Source organism: Pelobates fuscus, chromosome 11, assembly GCF_036172605.1.
Source record: "Pelobates fuscus isolate aPelFus1 chromosome 11, aPelFus1.pri, whole genome shotgun sequence".
Classification (NCBI taxonomy): domain Eukaryota; kingdom Metazoa; phylum Chordata; class Amphibia; order Anura; family Pelobatidae; genus Pelobates; species Pelobates fuscus.
Genome location: NC_086327.1, coordinates 3758153 through 3785270, shown reverse-complemented (window position 1 = coordinate 3785270; position 27118 = coordinate 3758153). Strand labels below are relative to the sequence as shown.

Below are 27118 nucleotides of genomic sequence, written 5' to 3'. Positions count from 1 at the left end.
TGATATTTGGGATATATGTATACAAACAAAAAGATATGTCTGCACAATATGAGTCTGTCGGTTTAAAAGACAACTGTCATAAAATTGACACTTCTCTTTTTTATTAAAGTTTAATTAAAATTCATGGAACTTTAATTAATGTTTAAAAAATGAGACCCGAATGTATGATGATAGTTTTTCCTTTAAATGTGCAAAGGGGCATTGGGGGCAGTCTCTGAGAGTTACCAGAGTTTCTAATCTTTACAACCCTTCTTACTTTCACACTGCATTGTTAAATCTGCCCCTTACAGATATGTACTAAATGTGCTTGTATATGTGTCTTTATAAATGTGTATATATATATATATGTAAATGACTTGATATGCACCTAGCATGCTTGTGAGTATACATTTACAAATAATGTGTTTGTAATTGCATGAAATATGTGCATGCGCTCCCATGTACACTGATCAGCCACATCCTTAAAAACACCAGCCTAATAAAGTGTTCCTCGTGCAGCCAAACCAGCATCAAGCTATGCAATCCAGAAGACCTCTGAGCGTGTCCTGGGGCACCATGACATTAGCAGCAGAACCTTTAATTCCTGAAAGTTACGAGGGAATCATATTTAATGTTCCAGCACATCACACAAATGCTCATTCAGATGAAGATACATAGAGGCGAACATGGAGTTCGTTTGGGTTACGTTAGAATTTAGAGATCACACAGTAACTCGTGTAGGTGTAATTTACAGGCCCCCAGGACAAATAGAAGAGTTAGATAATCTACTAGTTGAGGAAATAGCTAAAATGACAATGAAGGGGGAAGTTATCATCATGGGTGACTTTAATCTTCCTGATGTGAACTGGAAGTCCAAAACTGCTGCTTGTGCCAGGAGCACACATATTCTAAACTCCCTACTGGGATTGTCTCTAAACCAACTCGTTAAGGAAGCAACTCGTAAGGAGGCCATACTAGATTTAGTGTTAACAAATGGAGATTTGGTTTCAGATATTACTGTAGGTGAAAGTTTAGGATCCAGTGATCATCAGTCAGTGTGGTTTAATATAAGAACAGTGACTGAGTCACACCACACAAAAACAAAAGTTTTAGACTTTAGAAAAACAGACTTTTCTAAAATTAGAAATGAAGTTAAATGGAGTCCAGGAGAAATGGGATTATTTAAAAGTTGCACTGCCGAAGGCAACAGAAAATTGCATTAGGCTTGTCAGTAAAAGCAAAAGATTAAAGAAACCACTGTGGTACTCCGCAGATGTGGCCAAAATTGTAAAAAAAAAAATTTTAAAAAAAAATTAGCATTTAGTAATTATAAAAAAACCTAGCGTGAGTAAGACAGACAAATCTATAAGATTAGGCAGAAAGAGGCTAAGCAAGTTATAAGAGTTTCCAAATCACACACAGAAGAGAAAAAAGCACAGTCAGTAAAAAAAAGGAGGATAGAATTTTTTTTAAATACATAAATGAGAAAAGGAAAGTAAAACAAGGATTAGTTAGATTAAAAACAAGAGAAGGAAGGTATGTAGAAGAGGATAAAGGCCTAGCTGACTGCCTCAATGAATATTTTTGTTCAGTATTTACAGCTGAAAATGAAGGAAAGAGACCTCAGTTAGGAAAAAGGACAAATAAGTCATTTGTTACATGTGAGTTTACAGAGGAAGAGGTTCTATTTCAACTGTCAAAAGTAAAGAAAAATAAGTCAATGGTACCTGATGGAATACACCCAAAGTTATTAAAAGAGCTTAGTGGTGTACTAGCAAAACCATTAACAGACCTATTTAACCAATCATTGGTAACAGGAGTAGTCCCAGATGATTGGAAGTTAGCAAATGTTGTGTATTAGGGAGGAGTCGGGCAACTATAGGCCAGTAAGCCTTACTTCAGTAGTTGGGAAAGTAATGGAAGCCGTGTTAAAGGATAGGATTGTTGAACATCTAAAAACACATGGATTTCAAGATCAGAGACAACGTGGGTTTACTTCAGGGAGATCATGCCAGACTAATCTTATTGATTTTTTTGATTGGGTAACTAAAATAACAGATCAGGGTGGTGCAGTAGACATTGTTTAGTATATCTGAAGCTTGGGCTTGTCACCAGTGGGGTACCTCAGGGATTTGTACTTGTACCCACTCTCTTTAATATTTTTATTAGTGATATTGCAGAAGGTCTTGATGGTAAGGTATGTTTTTTTGCTGATGATACTAAGTTATGTAACAGGGTTGATGTTCCAGGAGGGATAAGCCAAATGGCAAATTATTTAGGTAAACTAGAAATGGTCAGAGTTGTGGCAGCTGACATTTAATGTGCATAAGTGAAAGATAATGCATCTTGGACGTAAAAACCCAAGGGCAGAGTACAGAATATTTGATAGAGTCCTAACCTCAACATCCGAGGAAAGGGATTTAGGGGTGATTATTTCTGAGGACTTAAAGGTAGGCAGACAATGTAATAGAGCAGCAGGAAATGCTAGCAGAATGCTTGGTTGTATAGGGAGAGGTATTAGCAGTAGAAAGAGGGAAGTGCTCATGCCATTGTACAGAACACTGGTGAGACCTCACTTGGAGTATTGTACGCAGTACTGGAGACCGTATCTCCAGAAGGATATTGATACCTTAGAGAGAGTTCAAAGAAGGGCTACTAAACTGGTTCATGGATTGCAGGATAAAACTTATCAGGAAAGGTTAAAGGATCTTAACATGTATAGCTTGGAGGAAAGACGAGACGGGGGGATATGATAGAAACATTTAAATACATAAAGGGAATCAACACAGTAAAGGAGGAGACTATATTTAAAAGAAGAAAAACTACCACAACAAGAGGACATAGTCTTAAATTAGAGGGACAAAGGTTTAAAAATAATATCAGGAAGTATTACTTTACTGAGAGGGTAGTGGATGCATGGAATAGCCTTCCAGCTGAAGTGGTAGAGGTTAACACAGTAAAGGAGTTTAAGCATGCGTGGGATAGGCATAAGGCTATCCTAACTATAAGATAAGGCCAGGGACTAATGAAAGTATTTAGAAAACTGGGCAGACTAGATGGGCCGAATGGTTCTTATCTGCCGTCACATTCTATGTTTCCATGTTTCTATGTTTCTAAGATCTGGGTAATATTGAGGCCAAGGCAGAACCTTGAACTCTTTGAAGTGTTCTTCAAACCATTTCTGAATAGTTTTTGCGGGTGCATTATCCTTTTTAAGGAGGCCAATGCCATTTCCATGGAGTAGTTTTTACATGGTCTGCACCAATCTCTAGGTTTGTGGTACATGTCAAAGTAACATCCACATGAATGCCAGCACCCAAGGTTTCCCAGCACAACATTACCCAGAGCATAACACTGCCTTCTTCCAATAATGCTGCCATCTTTTCTCCAGATAAATGACTCACACGCACCTAGGCATCCATATGATCTAAATGAGAACGTGATTCATCAGACAAGGCAACCTGCTTCCATTGCTCCATGGTCCATTTACGATGCTCACATCCCCATTGAAGGCACTTCCAGCAGTGGACAGAGGTCATCATTAGTGATGTCGCGAACATAAAATTTTCCGATCGCGAACGGCGAACGCGAATTTCCGCAAATGTTCGCGAACGGGCAAACCTGGCGAACCGCCATAGACTTCAATAGGCAGGCGAATTTTAAAACCCACAGGGACTCTTTCTGGCCACAATAGTGATGGAAAAGTTGTTTCAAGGGGACTAACACCTGGACTGTGGCATGCCGGAGGGGGATCCATGGCAAAACTCCCATGGAAAATTACACAGTTGATGCAGAGTCTGGTTTTAATCCATAAAGGGCAGAAATCACCTAACATTCCTAAATTGTTTGCAATAACTTGCTTTAAAACATCAGGTATGATGTTGTATCGATCAGGTAGTGTAAGGGTTACGCCCGCTTCACAGTGACAGACCAAACTCCCCGTTTAACGCACCGCAAACAACCGCAAACAGCCCATTTGCAGAAGGTTGGATACCAAGCTAGCCATGTCCCGTTCCTTGTCCTCACTGATGTCACTGATTGTCACTGATGAAGGTCTCTTCCTCCACCCAGCTACGTATAACACCAAGGGTCCCCGAAAGGTGACAACAAGCCCCCTGTATTATTTTTTTTTAAATGTACACTACTGTTACACCAGATATGAGTTGAACTGGTGTGACACTGTGCCCTGGCAGGCCACAAACACAGGTTACTGGCTATGGGAGGATAATGTATAATAAACACAGGTTACTGGCTATGGGAGGATAATGTATAATAAACACAGGTTACTGGCTATGGGAGGGATAATGTATAATAAACACAGGTTACTGGCTATGGGGGTATAATGTATAATAAACACAGGTTACTGGCTATGGGGGGGATAATGTATAATAAACACAGGTTACTGGCTATGGGGGGATAATGTATAATAAACACAGGTTACTGGCTATGGGGGGGATAATGTATAATAAACACAGGTTACTGGCTATGGGGGGATAATGTATAATAAACACAGGTTACTGGCTATGGGGGGGATAATGTATAATAAACACAGGTTACTGGCTATGGGGGGATAATGTATAATAAACACAGGTTACTGGCTATGGGGGTATAATGTATAATAAACACAGGTTACTGGCTATGGGAGGGATAATGTATAATAAACACAGGTTACTGGCTATGCAGGGATAATGTATAATAAACACAGGTTACTGGCTATGGGAGGATAATGTATAATAAGCACAGGTTACTGGCTATGCAGGGATAATGTATAATAAACACAGGTTACTGGCTATGGGGGGATAATGTATAATAAACACAGGTTACTGGCTATGGTGAGGATAATGTATAATACACACAGGTTACTGGCTATGGGGGATAATGTATAATAAACACAGGTTACTGGCTATGGGGGATAATGTATAATAAACACAGGTTACTGGCTATGGGGGATAATGTATAATAAACACAGGTTACTGACTATGTGGGGATAATGTATAATAAACACAGGTTACTGGCTATGGGAGGGATAATGTATAATAAACACAGGTTACTGGCTATGGGAGGATAATGTATAATAAATACAGGTAATTGGCTCTGGATGGATAATGTATAATGAACACAGGTTACTGGCTATGGGAGGATAATGTATAATAAACACAGGTTACTGGCTATGGGGGGGATAATGTATAATAAACACAGGTTACTGGCTATGGGGAGGATAATGTATAATAAACACAGGTTACTGGCTATGGGAGGGATAATGTATAATAAACACAGGTTACTGGCTATGGGGAGGATAATGTATGATAAACACAGGTTACTGGCTATGGGAGGATAATGTATAATAAACACAGGTTACTGGCTATGGGGAGGATAATGTATAATAAACACAGGTTACTGGCTATGGGGAGGATAATGTATAATAAACACAGGTTACTGGCTATGGGGGGATAATGTATAATAAACACAGGTTACTGGCTATGGGGGGATAATGTATAATAAACACAGGTTACAGGCTATGGGGGATAATGTATAATAAACACAGGTTACTGGCTATGGGGGATAATGTATAATAAACACAGGTTACTGGCTATGGGAGGATAATGTATAATAAACACAGGTTACTGGCTATGGGGGGGATAATGTATAATAAACACAGGTTACTGGCTATGGGGAGGATAATGTATAATAAACACAGGTTACTGGCTATGGGAGGGATAATGTATAATAAACACAGGTTACTGGCTATGGGGAGGATAATGTATGATAAACACAGGTTACTGGCTATGGGAGGATAATGTATAATAAACACAGGTTACTGGCTATGGGGAGGATAATGTATAATAAACACAGGTTACTGGCTATGGGGGATAATGTATAATAAGCACAGGTTACTGGCTATGGGAGGGATAATGTATAATAAACACAGGTTACTGGCTATGGGGGGATAATGTATAATAAACACAGGTTACTGGCTATGGGAGGATAATGTATAATAAACACAGGTTACTGGCTATGGGAGGGATAATGTATAATAAACACAGGTTACTGGCTATGGGGGGATAATGTATAATAAACACAGGTTACTGGCTATGGGGGAGATAATGTATAATAAACACAGGTTTATTATACATTAGTGTTGGAACATATTTAAGAGCTTCCAACCATAACTATCTAATAAAAGAAGGTAAAATCATCCGGGTTTGCTGTATCTGATTATATTGTGGTTGTTCTCATTTATGTTTTTTTGTTTGTTAGTTTCTGTGAAGAAACTACCTTTTTTATTTATGTACTTTCGCTTGTTTTCTATTTGGTTGATAAAACTACCGAACATCAACCACCCCCTCGCTCATTTACTTCAAAGACAACCGCCAATTTAGTGCTCTACCTGTGTGGCCGCCATTCGTATAGTCGAACACCACGTGTAAGAGAAAATGGCTGCCATCTTGTTCGCACAAAAGGAGGCAACGGTACTTGGTCGTCGAGTGTCTGGAACTAAAATCAGACACTTGACTTTCCGAACACCGGTTAAACTTCAAGAACGCCTGCTTCCTTTCCCAGACCAGCCAGGAGAGTGCTATTCGGTAGATTTGTTCCCACAAACTAGGGGAACAAATGCCACCTATGAGCCAGGGGATATGTTTGTGGATTATTTTGTTTTTTGTACTTGTCGGTCAAATTAAGACCTCCATGTAACTTTTGAACCCCTGAACCGATCTGGGTGATTTTTGCATATGTTGGCCCCTCAGATCGGTGCTATCAGGAAATATGTGTTTGTGGGGTTCCCATGGAGTTTGGGGTACTTTCTAAGTTTTACCAAAATGTATGTTTTTTGTGTTGGAAGATAATTGAGTTTAGTAAATTACTTGACTCAATTATCTCCTGTAACATATTCCTCCTCACCTTGCGGTGTTTGCACCCAATGGCCATGCATCTGTATAACTGCCTCCCGCAACATGTTGATGGATGCCAGCCGCTGCAGATCCATGCCAAATTATAGCCCCATGTCCGCCCACGTTGATGACGACGTCAGCGTGCGTGTGACGTCACGCGGGAGACGCGTGTGCACGTTCTGGGGTCATAGGCCGATTTCAGCCAATCAAAACCGTAAAAGGCTTATTTAAACACAATCTTACTTTCTCTCATTGCCCTGTCATGGTTTCCCTTAGTGGTTGTCCGAGAGTGTGTTCCTGAGCGTTTATTTTTGGTTATTCACTTTTGCTTCGTTTGACTTCCATGTATTCTGGAATCCCTGACTTCTGTCTTTCCCTTATCGTTGTGTCCCCTGACCTTGGTAAGTATCCTGACTATTCTTTGGTATGTTAAGTACAGCCATTCTAAGGCCCGGAAAGACGTTACCTTTAAGTCCTAGGTGTGACACATTTCTACGTGCTGGATCAATCAGTAATCCTGACATCTGCCCAGTACAGAGGGAAATTATATTCCTGAGAGCCAATAGACTTACAGAATGTATTTTGTCACTGGAGGGAATGCCCCTGGAATATGTCAACTGAAACCCTGTGCATTGTTCACCGCATAAAAGCCAGGCGGTTAGCCTAAATAAAGCATTTCTGTTACACCCTTCATCTAGTATCGACTCATGTTTGGGTACCTGTCTACTTGGCTGGGAGAGTATACTTGGGAGCTGTAATTCATCTGGAGAAATGTTCGAACCAACACCTGAACTGCGAGCTATAAACACTCTATAAGGCTCTAGCAGTTCGGGATTAAATAGACAAACGGGTACCTGTCATACCAGCGTTCGTTACAGTTTCCCTATTACTTGATCTTGTCCAATACAGCCATGATATTGTTCTACTCACCGTAATATTCTGTATTACCCCATCCTGTCACTGTGCAAACCTTCCCATCCACGATCTGCTGACCCAGAGCAGGCAGGCACACGGGCTGTATATATTCTGCCAAGACACAAAATAGATGTGAAATGCACTTTGGCGGGTGGAAAATATGAAAAGAGCACTGATAACGAATGTATGCATGTTGGCCATTGTGTGTCTATATTGTCTCTAAGGGAGATTCTAGATACAGTGGAGACACTTAATATTTTGAGTGATAGTTGTCTAATGTAATAAAGGGGCCAGTGAGGTCACTTCCAATCATCTCCCTATGATCCACTGGATGCAGGAGCCCTGAACTCCAGTCTTCTCTTCATGGCATTCTAGCTTCTGGTGGAACACATCTCTGAGCTTCTGGTGGTGGCACACATCTCTGAGCTTTCTGCTCAGACACATCTCCTTTCCAATCTCTTCTCTAGTGCGTGCTGTAATATGACATCACACACCGTCACGTGTGTCTTACAAAACAAAGTGTACCAGAGGAAGCAGGTAAATAGATCTGTGCAGCTGGGGAGATATGTTGCCCCCATGAAGTGAGATTTATATTCTTCCCCACCCAACTCAGTTTCAGACCAGTCCACTAATGACAGAAACAGGGCATCATTGTACTACGTCAGGAGAGAGAAATCACTTTTCCAGCATTCCAAGGGATAGGACACTGATAACTCATAACTCATGGTGGTTTCATTAGAGGTTTATCCATTCACACCAACAGAGAGCAGCTCAGACAATCTTCTCCATTTTTTAAATCTGGTCAAACGAGACCGTTTATTCATTAAATTTAGACTTGATTTTAAAGATTGATGGATAGCGTTTTATTGAACAAGTAGATAAAGAGTACACCTACTATAAAATTCTATAACTAAAAGCCATCATGTGTAAATGAGAATGGCCTTTTATTTTGCTACTTATTCAGGAGAACCAGAATGGGTTTACTATTGGTACATTGTAAACTACTACGAATAATGTGATATGTCTGGATATAAAATGAAAACAAAAACTTTATAAATAAAGAATTAAAAACAAATTATCTTATCCATTGCTCAAATTTTGTACATATGGTGTGGCTATTGTTTCTCCCGATCTATAAGTAAATAATTCTAGATGAATGTTCTAACACTACCCATCCTTCCTGGGATATCCCACACGTTTTCCATGAGATGAAAAAACAACCCATACAATTTTAATCTAAAATACAAAATGTTTGATACTTTTAACTAATTTATCTTATATTTCCCTTATAATGTGTTTCACATTGCTTTGTATCCAGTTAATGCCATAGAGATGAACCTTGTGTATTTACAGTGAGGGAAAAAAGTATTTGATCCCCTGCTGATTTTGAACGTTTGCCCACTTACAAAGAAATGATCAGTCTATAATTTTAATGGTGGGTATAGAGACAGAATAACTAAGAAATAAAAGCCAGAAAAACGCATGTCAAAAAAGTTATGAATTGATTTGAATGTCAATGAGTACTTGGTGGCAAAACCCTTGTTGGCAATCATAGGTCAGACTTTTCTTGTAGTTGGCCACCAGGTTTGCACACATTTCAGGAGGTATTTTGTCCCACTCCTCTTTGCAGATCCTCTCCAAATCATTAAGGTTTCGTTGACATTTGGCAACTAGAAACCTTTAGCTCCCTCCAGAGATTTTCTATGGGATTAAGGTTTGGAGACTGACTAGGCCACTCCAGGACCTTAATGGAGCACTATAGTGCCAGGAAAACAAACTTGTTAAAACCCCTTCAACCACTTTCCTTTCTCCAGCACCAGGCTCCTTCTGTGAAACTGCTATGTTTTCAGCTGCAGGGTTAAAACTAGAGGAACCTGGCACCCATACCACTTAATTGAGCTGAAGTGGTCTGGGTGCCTATAGTGGTCCTTTAATGTGCTTCTTCTTGAGCCGCTCCTTTATTGCCTTGGCTAAGTATTTTGGGTCATTGTCATGCTGGAATACACATCCACAACCCATTTTCAATGCCCTGGATGAGGTTCTCACCCAAGATTTGACGGTACATGGCCTCGTCCATCGTCCCTTTGATGCGTTGCAGTTGTCCTATCCCCTTAGCAGAAAAACACCCCACAAAGCATGTTTCCACCTCTATGTTTGATGGTAGGGATGGTGTTTTTGGAGTCATAGGCAGCATTCTTCCTCTTCCAAACACGGCGAACTGAGTTGATGCCAAAGAGCTTGATTTTGGTCTCATCTGACCACAACTCTTTCACCCAGTTCTCCTCTGAATCATTCAGATGTTCATTGGCAAACTTCAGATGGGCCTGTACATGTCCTTTCTTGAACAGGGGATCTTGCGGGTGCTGCAGGATTTCAGTCCTTCACGGTGTAGTGTGTTACTAATTGTTTTCTTGGTGACTATGGTCCCAGCTGCCTTGAGATCATTAACAAGATCCTCCCGTGGATCTGATTCCTCACTGTTCTCATGATCATTGAAACTCCATGAGGTGAGATCTTGCATGGAGCACCACCAGACCAAGGGAGACTGACAGTTAATTTGTGTTTCTTCCATTTGCGAATAACCGCACCAACTCTTTTCACCTTCTCACCAAGCTGCTTGGCGATGGTCTTGTAGACCATTCCAGCCTTGTGTAGGTCTACAATCTTGTCCCTGGCATCCATGGACAGCTCTTTGGTCTTGGCCATGGTGGAGAGTTTGGAATTTGATTGATTGCTTCTGTGGACAGGTGTCTTTTAAACAGGTAACAAGCTGAGATTAGTAGCACTCCCTTTAAAGGACCACTATAGGCACCCAGACCACTTCAGCTTAACCCCTTAAGGACCAAACTTCTGGAATTAAAGGGAATCATGACATGTTGTGGTGGAATCTCGGTAAAAATAAATTTAGTAGGCCGAGATTACCACGTGGCATGTGTACGTGCATATGCTGACGTATCGATCAGTTGGTTGCACGTGGCAAGATACGATCAGTAGTGTACGGAGCATGTGCAAGAATACAGGATATAGTATTCCCCTCCTCCATTGTGCTGGACAAGCCATGCGGTCAAACAGGAAGTTAATTCTTATTTGTGTTGATTGGTCAAGAGAATGTGCGGGTGGAGCTTAATATGGGAGGAGTTATGTGCCTATATAAGGAGCCTGCACTATTGTCCGGGGCTCAGAACTTGCTGTATTTTGGTGACATTAGTCCCTCTGAGTCCCGATCGGTGATCCAATAAAGAATCTCTTCCTTCCTGAAGAAACCTGTGTCCATCTCTCTGTGCTTGGCTCCCGTCAGTTTCTCCGGTATCATTTGGTGCGTTGGCCGGGAAGCTCATCGTTCAACGGTAGCTGAGAGGCAGAGGCGTGAGACGGTCTATCTTTGCCCACGTTCTCTACGGCTGCACCCCTGAACTTCTGCGTGGACCTCCCTTCGTCTCGGCGCCACTGGTCTGTTGTCCAGGAGATCATCGGCCTCTACGTGAGAAGTGCTGGGGTGTCCCCGTCGATGAGTGTGAACTCAGGTTCAGGAACGAGGAGGTAAGACAACTGCTGTTTTAGACGGCAGGACCCACTAGGGGTATACCGATTGTGCGGTAGGCCCAAAGGGGTTTGAATCTGTGTATCTGCCCCCTCTGTCGGAGGGAAGGAGCGAAGGCGCACCGCTCGATCGAACGCTCTTTAGTCAGACCGTTTGATTTTGTTAGTCAGGCGGGGTCCTGGTGTAAATAGCCCTAGCCGGACACCGGTGTCTTGTCTAGACTAGCGTTCTAGGGTGTATATTACGTTCGCTAGGTCGGAGGGACCGGGAGACTAAGCGGCGCCTGTGTAAATTCGGTTCGCTAGCTCTCAACCTATCTGGGCTAAGTGGGAAGGCGTGTAAATTTGGAACCCACTAGACTTTTGATAGTGCGACTAAGAGGCGCCTGTGTAAATTCGGTTCTCTAGCTCGCTATATGTGGTGATTGGGCAGTGTGGCTAACCAAAACGGGTGTATATAGTTTTAGGTAGTCCATCAAGGTACTGGCCAATAGTTTAGTTGGGAATTGTAAATGTGATAAAGATTGTTTAGTAAAGTGTATATCTTGTTAGATAGCGCGAGCTCAGCCGTCTAACGAGAGTGTTAATAGTGTGTTGCTGTATTATAGTGCACGGTACCATAACCCTGTATATTTACTGACACTGTATATAAGTACTAATCATTGTCGTCTATTGCATGTTTTAACACCATAACCACTAATAATTGTATTGTGACCCTAACTTGTGCTTTGACCTATGCTAACCGTACTGTAACCGCTATTTGTAAAAGACGATGTTACTGGGGTGTGTTATAGACGGGTAATTCATATATAGAGAATTATAGCGTGGGTGACTGTATAGTTACGCCAAAGGGCATAATATTGATTATCTAGTGACTGGTGTAACAGCTGTGTGTGTACGGGAATTCCCTGAGTGTTTATTGTATTATTGTGTACGTTTCACTTGGTAACCGTACCACGTGGTGCTGTTGCCAGAGGAAACGGGTGTGACTGTTGAATAGTACGCGTGTATAGTATTCGTTGTCGACGACGTTCCATTGTTAAGTATGGGTGCGTCGCAGTCAACGATTCCGGATCCCTTAGGTTGTATGGTGAAGAATTTTAAAAAGGGATTCAAAACTTGTGATTTTGGGGTTAAAATGTCTCCTGTACGTTTGGTCACTTTGTGTACTAGGGAGTGGCCTACTTTGGTTGCGGCATGGCCGCCACGTGGCAGTTTGGATCCAACTCTGGTACAGCGCTTACACGTGGCTGTATCAGGTAGGCCTGAACTTTACGGCCAGTTTCCTTATATTGATTGTTGGAGACAGGCCGTAAATGACTCGCCAAAATGGCTTCAGACATGCCACGAGGAGCAGTGTCGCCTCATGGTAGCTAGGACTTGTTTGTCCACTAGGACTGGTGTTAGGCCCATTTTGGACACGCCCCCTGAGTCCGAGATCCCTTTGCCGCCCCCTTACTTTCCGTTAAGAGGAAGTGACGCAAATGCAGGAAGTCCTGCAACCCTCCCCTCATTACCCCCATCCACTTCCGCTTCCTCCTCCAGTACAGAATCCACCCCCTCTCGTACTAAATCTCCCCTTCCGGAATCAGAACCAACCCCCATTAAATCCGAATATCCTGATTTGGCGCCACTTCAGACTTCCGGTCAAGCTTCATCTAGCTCGACTCGAAGTGTTTTATTTACAACCTTTTCCCAAAACCAAGTTCCCACATCCCCATACCCTATTTCTCCCCGACTGGAACCTATGACTGACGCCCCTCCACGTAGCCCCATACAGACCCGACAACTGACCGGTACCCAACAATTAAAGCACTATCAGATGCCTCTTCGCCTGAATCCTGGGTCAGCCTATATCGATGCCGCAGGCCAAATGGCACATGCTGACCCAGTCTTTGTATATGTCCCATTCACTACAACCGATCTTTTAAACTGGAAGACCCACAATTCCTCGTATACTGAGAAACCACAAGCTATGACTGATCTGTTCACCTCAATAGTACAGACGCATAACCCGACATGGGCTGATTGCCAGCAGTTATTAATGACTTTGTTTAATAATGAGGAAAGGACAAGAATTAATCAAGCAGCCATTAAAGCACTAGAGGATAGAGCCCGTACTTTGAATCAAGCTAATCCAGCAGCATGGGCCGCAACACATTACCCCAACACCGATCCCGATTGGAACGTAAATGGTGCTGATATGGTCCAACTCAGAGCCTATAGAGACGCTATAATTGCTGGCATGAAAGCCGGAGGAAAGAAAGCTATTAATATGTCGAAGACAGTTGAGGTGATTCAGAAAAGCGATGAAGCGCCCAGTGTCTTTTATGACCGATTATTGGAGGCATACCGCTTGTATACCCCCTTTAATCCGGAAGACGCAGATAATTCCCGAATGGTGAACTCCGCCTTTGTCAGCCAAGCTTACGGAGATATTAAGCGCAAGCTACAAAAGTTAGAAGGGTTTGCAGGTATGTCAATCACCCAACTAATGGAGGTAGCGAATAAGGTGTATATGAATAGGGAAACAGAAAGTAAGAAAGAGGAAGAGCGCAAGATGCGTAAAAAGGCTGATATGCTAGCGGTAGCGATCGCAGGCGTAGATAGACGGGGCCCAGATAGAGGCGATAGTAGATGGAATAGAGAGCCTTTGAGTAGGAAGCAGTGCGCGTATTGCAAGGAAGAAGGGCATTGGAGGAACGAATGTCCACAAAGAGAGCAGTACGAGAGAGACCAACCCAGGGCAGGTTACGGAAACTTTAGAGGCAGAGCGAGAGGTAGAGGAGGCCCCGGAGGGAGTAATGGTAATAGAGGGAGTAATGGGAATAGAGGAAGTGTTAGGGAAGACAGGTATATTCCAGCAGCGCAAAGGTCCCGCGATAGAGAAGGTAGGGACTTTGTAGGATTGGCTGACACGGTCATGGAGGACTATTGATACCGACCGGGCTCCATCCCCCTTGGTCGAGCGGAGCCTATGGTCGATGTATCAATAGGGGGAAAAAGGAGTGCGTTCATGATCGACACTGGTGCTGAACATTCAGTGGTGACTAATCTAGTTGCTCCTCCATCTGGAAGGACTATTACTGTGATAGGAGCAACTGGAAGAAGTGCTGAAAAACCGGTTCTTAAAAGTCGACTCTGTACATTGGGAGGCCACGTAGTAAAACATCAATTCCTTTATATGCCTGAATGTCCAGTCCAATTGCTGGGACGTGATATGCTATCTAAGTTACAAGCGCAGATTACGTTCCTACCAAATGGAACAACATCCTTAAAGTTTAATGGACCTTCAGGTATTATGACATTATCTGTACCAAAGGAAGAAGAGTGGCGACTTTATACAGCGTTGACTAGCCAAAACCCTAGGAGTGATGAGTCATTATTCAACATACCAGGAGTTTGGGCAGAGAACAACCCACCAGGACTGGCCCGCAATATTCCACCTATTAAAATCGAACTAAAACTTGGGGTTTATCCAGTGAGCCTAAGACAATATCACATCCCGCAGAAGGCTAAGAAGAACATCCAATCTTATCTGGATAAGTTCATACGGTATGGTATCCTAAAATTCTGTACTTCCCCCTGGAACACCCCATTGCTGCCTGTTCAAAAGCCCGGTACAGATGAGTATCGACCTGTGCAGGACTTGAGAGCAATCAATGATGCGGTTGTTAGTATACATCCAGTCGTGCCCAATCCATATAACCTGCTTGCTTTAATTCCGGGCGGGGCTACTTACTTTACAGTCTTAGACCTTAAAGACGCCTTATTTTGCCTCCGAATTGCCGCAGAAAGTCAATGTATTTTCGCTTTCCAATGGGAAAACGCTGTAACGGGCTCAAAACGCCAAATGACCTGGACAAGACTGCCCCAAGGGTTTAAAAATTCACCTACCCTATTTGGTTCAGCTCTAAGTCAAGATCTACTGGATTTCGAGTCTATCCCAGGAGAGTGTGTATTGTTACAATATGTAGATGACTTGTTGGTAGCAGCAGTTACAAAAGAAATCTGTCAGCAAGCGACGCACGATCTACTACACATTCTCTGGAAGGCAGGATACAAGGTGTCTATAAAGAAGGCTCAGTTGTGTTTGCCAACTGTCAAATATCTGGGATTCCATATCTCTGAAGGTCAAAGAATTATGGGGCCAGAGAGAAAAGAAGCTGTGTGCCAAATACCGATACCCAAGAATAGAAGACAAGTGCGAGAATTCTTGGGGGCAGCAGGCTTCTGTAGGATATGGATTCCCAGCTACGCGATACTGGCAAAACCTCTGTATGCAGCTATCAAAGGTACAGAGCACGACCCCTTCTTATGGACTCAAGAACAGCAAACGGCATTTGAAGATGTGAAGAAGGCTTTGATGAGTGCCCCAGCATTAGGTCTACCTGATCACACACGACCATTCTACCTGTATGTACATGAGCAAAGAAGAATGGCTGTGGGAGTATTGACACAGTACTTGGGATCATGGCAAAGACCTGTTGCCTACATGTCTAAGCAATTGGATGCAGTGGCCAGCGGACTTCCACCTTGTCTAAGAGCCGTAGCTGCAGCTGCCCTGCTAGTAGCTGAAGCCGATAAACTCACTCTGGGTCAAGAACTTTATGTACGAGTCCCACATGCAGTACAGACGTTGTTGGATTACAAAGGAAATCATTGGTTTAGTAACAGCCGTATGACCAAGTATCAAGCAATGTTGTGTGAAAACCCAAGAGTGCATTTAGAGACTGTAAACACCTTAAATCCAGCTACCCTTTTGCCACAACCTACTGAAAGTCAACATGATTGTTTGGAAGTAATGGATGAAGTATTTTCAAGTAGACCAGATCTTCGTGATTTTCCCATCCAGAACCCCGATGTTCAATATTACACCGACGGCAGTAGTTATGTGAAAGAAGGGATCCGCTATGCAGGATATGCAGTAACAACAATAGACAAGGTGATAGAAGCTCGGCCACTGGCGAAAGGAACATCAGCACAAAAGGCAGAATTGATAGCACTGACACGAGCGTTACAATTGGCTGAAGGTTTAAGAGTGAACATCTACACGGACTCCAGTTATGCGTTTTTAACCACTCATGCCCACGGAGCTTTGTATAAAGAAAGAGGACTACTGAATTCAGAAGGCAAAGAAATCAAGTACGCAGCTGAAATCCTACAACTATTGGAAGCAGTGTGGGAGCCGAAAGAAGTCGGTATCATACATTGTCGAGCGCATCTGAGAGGAGATGGTGATGTAACCAAGGGAAATCGGATGGCAGACAGTACAGCTAAGCGTGCCGCTGAATCGGGAAGACAGGAGTATGTGGGGCATATAGCTGCTCTAATACCAACTCCACTGTCTCAATGGACTCCAGTTTATACAGCTCAAGAAGAGGAGTGGTTAAAGACTGAACCAGGAAAGTATTTGGAGAACAAGTGGTATCAGCTAGAAGATGGAAGAATAGTCATACCAGCATCACTAGCGGTAGAAATTGTCCAAAATTATCACAACGGGACACATTCTGGGAGAGACAGCACAGAAGAATCTCTCAGAAAACATTTCTACATACCAAGATTGTCCAACTTGACTCAGGCCATTGTACGCAGATGTGTAACGTGTGCTAAAAATAATGCAAGACAAGGACCAGTAAAGCCACCAGGAGTCCAGTTTATGGGGGGACTCCCCATGTCCGATCTACAAATAGACTTTACAGTGATGCCTAAATCGGGTGGACATCGTTACCTGTTGGTAATTGTGTGCACCTATTCAGGCTGGGTAGAAGCATGTCCTACTCGTACAGAGAAAGCAGGAGAAGTTGTGAGATTCCTGCTACGAGAAATAATACCCCGATATGGACTACCCTGTTCTATAGGATCGGACAATGGTCCAGCTTTTGTTCACCAGTGCCTACAACAACTGACTCATATGCTTGGTATAAAGTGGAGGCTTCATACGGCATATAGACCCCAGAGTTCTGGTAAGGTAGAGAGAATGAATAGAACTATTAAGAACCAGTTGGCTAAAATGTGTCAGGAAACCCAACTTAAGTGGAACGTTCTCTTACCCATAGCTCTATTGCGAATCCGCAGTACCCCTACCAGAAGGATGGGCCTCTCTCCTTTTGAAATCATGTATGGGCGACCACCTCCCGTACTTGGTAACTTAAGGGGGGACTTGAGTCAGTTGGGAGAAGGAATTACCCGGCAGCAGGTTGTAGAGTTGGGTAAGACTATGGAGGAGGTACAGAAATGGGTACAAGATAGATTACCTGTGAATATTTATCCCCCTGTTCATAGTTATCATCCAGGAGATCAAGTGTGGATTAAAGAGTGGAATAATGTACCGTTAGGGCCCAAGTGGAGAGGTCCTTATGTTGTTCTTTTGTCTACCCCTACAGCAATAAAAGTAGCCGAAGTGACTCCGTGGATACATCACTCCAGGGTTAAACCAGCAGCAGTCGATTCTTGGCAAGTTACAGCAGATCCAGAGAATCCCTGCAAGATCCGGTTAAAACGCACGACTCAGTCGGAGTAACGAGGAACTATTGTGGATTACAAATTTTATTATTTTTGGGATTTGGTGCGTGAGTGAGAAGGCCATAATAAAGCCTGTGCGCTTACCAACACAACATATAGTATATAAGCCAGGAAAGTCTCGAAGGGACTCCTGTGAAGACGAGCAGAACTCCATTCCCTGCAGCCCTTACATCCTGGAAGCTGAGGTGCCTTCGCACGGACGAAGACTGAGGATGACGGCGAAAGATGTGTTGATGATAATGTTTATTTATGTGTGTTTTTATATTCAGGAAGGTAGAGGTACCGACACTCCTAGCTGTGAGGTATGCATTAAGACTACGAGAACAGGTAACCATATTTCCCAAACCCTAATTTGGCATTCACAATACGAGTGTAAAGGAGATGTATCGAGATGTAGATACCTAAATATAGACTATAGTGTGTGCCATTTAGGAGTAGGAGAACCTAAGTGCTTCAGTCCGGAGTATCAACCTCGTACAATTTGGTTGACTCTCAGGAATGGAGATCCTCAGGGGACCCTAATTAATAAGACGGTGTTAGAATCCGTACATTCTTCGGGTGTTTTGCTATTTGATGCGTGTAAGGCGATATCAAGTGGTAGAAAGCCGTGGAATGTATGTGGGGATCTTAGATGGGAGAGGACGTATGGGTCTAACGATAAATATATTTGTCCCAGTAGTAAAAATAAATATGTGAGTCCTAGATGCCCAAATAGAGAGTATAACTTTTGCCCATATTGGTCTTGTGTGGGGTGGGCGACTTGGGGACAGACAGTAGACAAGGACCTGATAGTGACTAAGTTGCCTACCAGCCCATATTGTAAGTCTATGGAATGCAATCCAGTCCATATACTTATAAATAACCCCGATAAGTTCTTAGACAAATATGGCAATTTATTTGGATTTCAGATATACGGGACGGGTTTAGATCCTGGGACAATATTGTTTATAGGGATAGAGACTGATACGGTATCCTCCCAGACTCATCAAGTATACCATTCCTTTTATGAAGAGATGAGTATAGATAATAAGATCCCCCATAATGCTAAAAACCTGTTCATTGACTTAGCTGAAAGTATTGCCGGTAGTCTTAATGTTACCAACTGCTATGTGTGTGGAGGTACTAACATGGGAGACCAATGGCCTTGGGAAGCAAAGGAGGTAATGTCCGGTTCTGAGGCAGTTGACCAATTAATATCTACACAAGCCGATTATCATATGAGTGTTAGAGGTAAATCTGAGTGGAGATTAAAGACCTCCATCATAGGTTATGTTTGCATAGCAAGGAAAGGAATAATGTATAATACTTCTGTAGGAGAATTAACTTGTCTAGGGCAAAAAGCTTATGATGATGATACAAAGAATACAACTTGGTGGTCGGCTTCAAATGTCTCAGAACCATCTAACCCGTTTGCTAGATACGCCAATTTAAAGGATGTGTGGTTTGATCTATCCATCACATCTACCTGGAGAGCCCCAGCAAATTTGTACTGGATCTGTGGTAAGAAAGCCTATTCGGAGTTGCCACAGGACTGGGAAGGGGCATGTGTGTTGGGTATGCTCAAACCATCCTTCTTCTTGTTACCTATTGAAACAAGTGAGACTTTATGTGTTAAAGTGTATGATGTGAATCATAGGAAGAAAAGGGGACCCATAGAGATAGGCGCCTGGGAAGATGATGAATGGCCTCCCCAGCGTATTATAGATTATTATGGGCCAGCCACGTGGGCAGAAGATGGTACCTTTGGTTATAGAACCCCTATTTATATGCTCAACCGTATTATAAGATTACAGGCGGTGGTTGAGATTATCACTAACGAGACATCACAAGCGCTCAATCTTCTAGCTAAGCATAATACCAGGATGAGGACAGCAGTCTACCAAAATAGATTAGCTTTGGATTACCTTTTGGCAGTAGAGGGAGGTGTATGTGGGAAGTTTAACCTGAGCAATTGCTGTCTTCAAATAGATGACGAAGGGCAAGCAATAGCTGAGCTTACTAGCCATATGGTTAAACTAGCGCATGTGCCTACTCAGGTATGGAAAGGGTATAATCCAAGTAGTTGGTTTGGTAGCTGGTATGAGTGGTTTGGAGGACTTAAGGCAGTGGTAGGTGGAGTCCTACTGATTTTAATGTTGTGTCTACTCCTACCGTGTCTTATACCCTTAGTAGTTAGGTCTGTGCAAAGCCTGATAGAAAATATAGCAGAGAGGAAGGCTGCTGCACAGATAATGGCAATATATAAATATAAGGCTCTAGATCAGGGAGAACCAATGCAGGAAGATGAGTGTTGAAGATTCACATCATAAGATAAGTCTGGTCTGGTTCAAGGTAACTTGCGGTGTAAGCAAACTAAGGTTAAGTGATGCCTCAAGTAATTGTGAAATATCAAGAGGCATCAAAGGGGGGAATGTGGTGGAATCTCGGTAAAAATAAATTTAGTAGGCCGAGATTACCACGTGGCATGTGTACGTGCATATGCTGACGTATCGATCAGTTGGTTGCACGTGGCAAGATACGATCAGTAGTGTACGGAGCATGTGCAAGAATACAGGATATAGTATTCCCCTCCTCCATTGTACTGGACAAGCCATGCGGTCAAACAGGAAGTTAATTCTTATTTGTGTTGATTGGTCAAGAGAATGTGCGGGTGGAGCTTAATATGGGAGGAGTTATGTGCCTATATAAGGAGCCTGCACTATTGTCCGGGGCTCAGAACTTGCTGTATTTTGGTGACATTAGTCCCTCTGAGTCCCGATCGGTGATCCAATAAAGAATCTCTTCCTTCCTGAAGAAACCTGTGTCCATCTCTCTGTGCTTGGCTCCCGTCAGTTTCTCCGGTATCAATGTCAAACATGTCATGTGTCCTTAAGGGGTTAATGAAGGTCCATCTAGGGTTAACCCTGCCTGCTGTAAACATAGCAGTTTCAGATAAACTACTATGTTTACAATTGGGTTAATCCAGCCTCTAGTGGCTGTCTCATTGATAGACGCTAGAGGCGTTTCCACGCTTCTCACTGTGATTTTCACAGTGAGAAGACGCCAGCATCCGTAGGAAAACATTGAGAATGCTTTCCTATGGACTGACTGAATGCGTGCGCGGCTCTTGCCGCGCATGCGCATTCTGCCAATGACGACCGAAGGAGGAGGAGAGTCCCCAGCGCCGAGGGAGCCCAGCGCTCGAGAAAGGTAAGTGTTTAACCCCTTCCTTCCCCTTCAGCCCAGCGGGAGGGAGGCCATGAGGATGGGGGGACCTATTAATACTATAATGCCAGGAAAACTAGTTTGTTTTCCTGGCACTATAGTGGTCCTTTAAGAGAGTGTCCCTAATCTCAACTCGTTATCTGTATAAAAGACGCCTCTGAGCCAAAAATCTTGCTGATTGATAGGGGATCAAATACTTATTTCACTCATTGACATGCAAATCAATTTATAACTTTTTTGACGTGCGTTTTTCTGGATTTTTTTTTTTGTTATTCTGTCTCTCACTATTAAAATACGCCTACCATTAAAATGATAGACTGATCATTTCTTTGTCAGTGGGCAAACGTTCAAAATCAGCAGGGGATCAAATACTTTTTTCCCTCTTGTACTGACATGTATGTCCGTGGTTTCCAACCAGTCTAGTTGTAACCTATAAGGTCTGTTTGGGAACCTCTGACTTTTATCACTGTATCAAGACCAAGCTCCACATTTGTTCCTTTGAGTAAGCAAGCAATGAGTATTTGTGAGAGTGAGTGGAATCTGTACCTGTGAGTGTGAATGGAGCCTGTAGATGTACCAGAGCGATATCATTACTATTCAAATCACTATCTGGGTGCAGGAAAGGTAGGTAGCCTGAATGGTAAATAATCCCTCTGACCCCCTGGAGAGATCTTCTGGATGAGAGCCGGGAGACATCACCTGCAAACACTCTCCACTGGCCAACCACACGATTCCTCCTGCCGAGACAAATACAAGTGAAATGGGAACATAAGTCATAGAGAACAATAGCTGGAAATTCACAATATATGAATTGTCAAACGATTGAATCATTTATTATGATACTGATAAAAAAACAAAACATACGCTTGGTTTCACGTCCCTATTGACCGATACAGAACAGTTTACATTTACACCAGCGGACATTTATACAGTGACTTGTTCATTAGCTAAATCCCAAATTGTAAAAAATGGAAATTTTAATGGTAACATTGAGAATAAACTAGCCAAACTCTAACTGAATTGGAGATTTATTTTTTATTTTTGCAAATAAACTTTTCTGAATTTTGCCTTTGGGATTTCAATTCACTGCGATCTGGCGTTGATGGACTTAATGTGCCGCGCTTACCTATAAACCAATGCTTCTCTGTGAGTCTCAGTGATGAATATGTGGTGAGTAATCTTTTTTGAACTTGTTTTTTTTTTATAAGGGTGAAGACAGGGGACACAATGACAGAAGTGAAGCTATCGTCCCAATAAAAACAATTGTTACTTTCAGTACTATAAGTTCACTTAAAGCGGATAAACTCTCCAGACTTGTATAATTCACACCAAGTGTATCCCTTATATTGGTAATCTGCTTCTCTGTGCATCAGCAGGCTCCTTCCTTTTATATTAACAGGACCCTCCCCAGCTTAACCCCTAGGTGTGCAGCCTCCTCCCCTCCGTATCACCTAGGAGTACAGACTCCTCCCCTGCTTATCACCTAGGAGTACAGGCTCCTTTCCTGCTTACCCCCTAGGTGTGCAGTCTCCTCTCCTCCTTATCATCTAGGAGTACAGACTCCTCCCCTGCTTACCCCCTAGGTGTGCAGTCTCCTCTCCTCCTTATCAACTAGGAGTACAGACTCCTTCCCTGCTTATCCGCTAGGTGTGCAGTCTCCTCCTCTCCTTATCATCTAGGAGTACAGACTCCTCCCCTGCTTACCCCCTAGGTGTTCAGTCTCCTCTCCTCCTTATCATCTAGGAGTACAGGCTCCTTCCCTGCTTATCCGCTAGGTGTGCAGTCTCCTCCTCTCCTTATCATCTAGGAGTACAGACTCCACGCCTGCTTACCCCCTAGGTGTGTAGTCTCCTCTCCTCCTTATCATCTAGGAGTACAGACTCCTCCCCTGCTTACCCCCTAGGTGTGCAGTCTCCTCCTCTCCTTATCATCTAGGAGTACAGACTCCTCCCCTGCTTATCCCCTATGTATGCATGTCCCTCCCCTGCTTATCACCAAGGAGTACAGGCCCCTCCCCTGCTTATCCCCTAGGTGTGCATGCTCCTCCCCTGCATACCAGGAACTCTCCCTCCCACACATTTCCCAAACATGCTGCAGGAAATCCATCCCACATACCTTGACTTGTTTATATTTATATTGTGATATTAGATAGTATTGTCGACTGTTAGACCTCTGGGGTTCTTTTCTCATATAACAGTTTATTTGTGACATTGTTCGACAAACAGCAATTAACCAAAAAGTGTCACATTAATAGTTTACAAATGTGACTATTGCAGTGGAGAAGAAGATTGTTTAAGACAAATGACATTCACACATTGTTTGCTGTCTAAATGTTTTTCTTCAGAGAATTATATAAAGACGGCAGAGTACGTGAAATGACAGAAACGGATATTAACATTTAAGACATCACTTTCATATTATTACCATTTAAAAAGGAACAAGGTTGATGTGATTTACTTACTCTGGAAAGCAATGTGCTGCGGTCACCACCCATTCACTGGAGATCAAAGAGCCTCCACAAAGATGGGTCCCTTCGTATTGTAGACTGACCTGCCAAGGCCACCGACCTAGTGCTGCATCTTGTCCTCCAACAATCCTGTCCACAGCCAACTTCCTGCGTCCACATTCTGGGTGACCAATGAGAAAGAGACTGGTTACAGGCCCAGCGCCCACTGTGATATGCCACTATCTCCGTTCACTCTCATACCATCCTACTGACATTCATTAAAACATATCAGAGCAGCACATTGATTGAGACAATGGCTACATGAAGGCACCGGTCTAGTTACCTTGACACTGGGCAGAGAGAAATCGGCCACTCGGACACTCACTGAGAATGAAAACACAGAGAATAATGAAAAATGGACAATCAGCTTCCTTCTTGGAACAGGCTGTTCTACTATCGCATTAGTACAGAGTCTGACTCATTAAGTAAATCTCTAACACACATTGATAGGTCTGCATAAGAAATATACAAGCCATATATAAAACATCTAGATCGTGTGATGCTACACTATTTAATCGACACCCTGTGGTCATATGTGGTATTGCAATCTATGTTTTTTAAACTGCAGCACACCCAGAATGCATTGCTCCTCACATAGATCTTCTGCTCACCTACCCTGACACATAGTTATAAAATATTTTACTAAACAGTTGCAGGAACTGATTGCTGGAAGAGTGAATCACAGAGCTTGCAATCTGTGAACAGTAGAACTCACCACACTGTTAGTACATCCTGCAATCTCTTAGCAATGCTTATCTTGGAGTCTTCCCCACAGAAATAGCCGGAGGTTCCATTAGCTCCAGCTGTTTCCACATGGAGTTCATTGTGAGACATGGACCTAAGGAAAAAAGGAAGACAGACCTGTGACTAGAGTGAAAAACAGCAAACATCCTGACTTCTATCGGGGCGGCGATTATCGAGTGCTTCTAACCCACATCCACAATCTCCGTCTCCTCCAGTTTATTCTACAAGATTAAAAGGGTGATTCTAACTAGACTGGGAGATTCGATTTCAAATAAATCAAAGAATAAACAGCTTGTTGGACAAAATGTCGTCCATGCAATTAGTTCATTCACAATTTAGTTTAGTTACAAGGAGGGAACTGCCGGCATGTGGCTCCATCTTTGTAATATTTAAAAATGGAAGCACGTCTCTTGCTTCCTAAATTTCCTGTTCTCCAACCCTAAGGATTAGGCTTATGGGGTCTATATGACCCCCATAGTAGTATAAAGGGTGTTAACCATACCCTACTAGGGGCATGTCTATTAAACAGCTTCTAAGCCAAACAATCAGAGTGCTTTTCTCAAGTTGCACAGCGCGGGGTGAAGAAGGATTGTACAATCCATCTCCTAGTGGGTGGGGGCTGGCTGGACACATTGGCCCCCCATTCATTTTGTTTCATAGCACCAGCCATGGCCTATGGTCCCCTTTTATTGTGACTGGGCAGCAATAGTCACTAGACTGTTTTTATGAAAGAACGCAGGCACAGGCTGCTCACTATTTAGTAGACATGCCCCTACTCGCAGCGCAGCTTGGAGGAACAGGGAGGAGGTTTTAACCTCCATTACTTACTAATACTAAGTATTTTTTTACTTACTATAAAACGATCTTAGATTAGTCACATTAATTAAATTACTTTTATAAATTTTAACTCGAAACTACCAAAATGAGAAATCTGGCTAAAGATTTCTCGTAGACCAGATACATTTTGTCCTTCACTTCTTGCAGAAAGGAGAGTAAACATCTTCCAATCTATAAACTCTATGTAGTCAAAGTTTGTAGTGCAGTGGATTCGTTTATCAAGTCTGAGAACAAGAAGATTAATCCCTTTACCTCTCCTGCCCCAGGTATCCATCACCCAGTAAACAACAAGTTGACACATTAGTACGGTTATAATATCGGGTTTGTTTCGGGTCTCAAGAAAGTTTGTGCAATCGAGCAACCTACTGCAATCCACTAATGTGCTACCGAGACTAAACTGTGGACATCAGCCTCTCAGGGGCCATGGCAGTGTGGCTCTACCTGATGAAGCCCATTTCCTCGCAGCTTAGGGTGGCCACAAGAGAGTTGGATGAGGAGGAGCAGATAAGTCGCCATGTCTTCGCCCCCTCGTCATACACAGTGATACGATTGTCTGGAGAATTCACCTGGACTGAGATAGGGAAAATAAAATGAGATTGAATCACAAAGCAACTTCTCAGAACGAAACAAAGGGTTTTTGCACATTGAAATTTGATACGCTAAATGTTATTATTTACTATATATTTTGTATTTCCAAATTTTTCACAATTGTCTATTAAATATCATGAGTGTGCGTAATTATTCATCATTAGCAAGGAGGACAATAGAGTAGGCATTAAATAGGTTCCAGGGCTAGAACCCATTACATGACATGCGTTTATCTCTGTTAATTGAATAGCAGTTTAATTTTATTGTAAAAATGCAATTCAGTTACAAGAGGTAAGATTATCTCATCTTTTCGAATTTACAGAATTTGGGTTTCTGCAGTATAGATGACTTTATGTAATATGAAGTTTTATAAACACGATATAAGTAAGACACAAGTTAGTAAAATGCAAAGGTACAAGATTTTATTTGAGGTGAAGATCTGCAAATTATAATCAGCACGAACGTATCATTCCAATTAAATAAATTAAATTGTAACCGTGAACCTTTTGGAACTAATAAAACCAAAGCGTTGTCGCTGGTATGACAGCACATTTATTCAATGAGTGACGTTAACCCCCCCAGGACCCCCGACCCATAATTTACTGAGTACGTCTGCATTCCACCAATGATTTGTTACCTGTGTATAGATTCGGGTTTTCATTCTTCAGAACATATGTGACTGAAAGTAAAAGCACGATTTGTAAATATTGTGTCCAGTGAAGATTAAAAAGTTACACATTTCTGCGTTAACAGAGTTATATTATAACTTCTTAAGGATTTTCCCATGATCTCATACAGCAAAACATTTTATTGGGGAAGGGGGGCAGGGAGGGGGGGGGGGTGTACAGCAGACATAGAAGTATATCGCCTGTTGCGTAACACACAGATTTATGACTGCATTATCAAGTAGATAATCTAAGCAGTCGATTAAAGAGAAATAGCTTAAATAGCATTAATTAACTCTTCGATACACACATAATGCAGGTGTGCACTAATTAACACTTTAATGTACCGACAAACATTGAACCCTCACGTTCTCAAGCTAATGGCGGTAGGCCTTAGTCCACATTAAGGCACACCCACCCCCCTAAATATTCAGTCCGGAAGTCAGAGCTCTTGAGACTCCATAGCTGTGATCACACGTAGTTGTTACTCTGAGTTCGCTGCATTTTTATTAAAGCACGCAACTGCGGGCTGCTCGCTGTTTAGTAGACTTGCCCCTAATCATAGCGCCGCTGGTAGTGGCAGGGGGAAGGGTTTAACCACCCTTATTTACCTAATATTAGATAATTTGTCTGAAGATTGGCCAAGCTAGCCCTGGGCACTGTGTTCAGTGAGAGCAGCTGCAGGACGGCTGATATCACCTTACAGAGCAGTTCTTACATAC

At 42.6% G+C, this 27118-nt stretch overlaps 1 protein-coding gene across 3 annotated transcripts in view; it reads right to left on the bottom strand.

Annotated features, from left to right (window-relative positions):
• The window catches only part of HPN (hepsin), an 85241-nt gene that overhangs the window by 6707 nt on the left and 51416 nt on the right, over positions 1–27118 (bottom strand). For all 3 annotated transcript variants that reach the window (XM_063435998.1, XM_063435997.1, XM_063435999.1), the window contains 7 exons: positions 26369–26410; positions 25585–25714; positions 24278–24400; positions 23846–23886; positions 23518–23683; positions 21603–21793; positions 7803–7898 (listed from right to left, as the gene is read on the bottom strand). In XM_063435998.1, coding sequence (XP_063292068.1) covers positions 7803–7898; positions 21603–21793; positions 23518–23683; positions 23846–23886; positions 24278–24400; positions 25585–25714; positions 26369–26410 — 789 coding nt within the window. The remainder of the gene's footprint in view (positions 1–7802; positions 7899–21602; positions 21794–23517; positions 23684–23845; positions 23887–24277; positions 24401–25584; positions 25715–26368; positions 26411–27118) is intronic.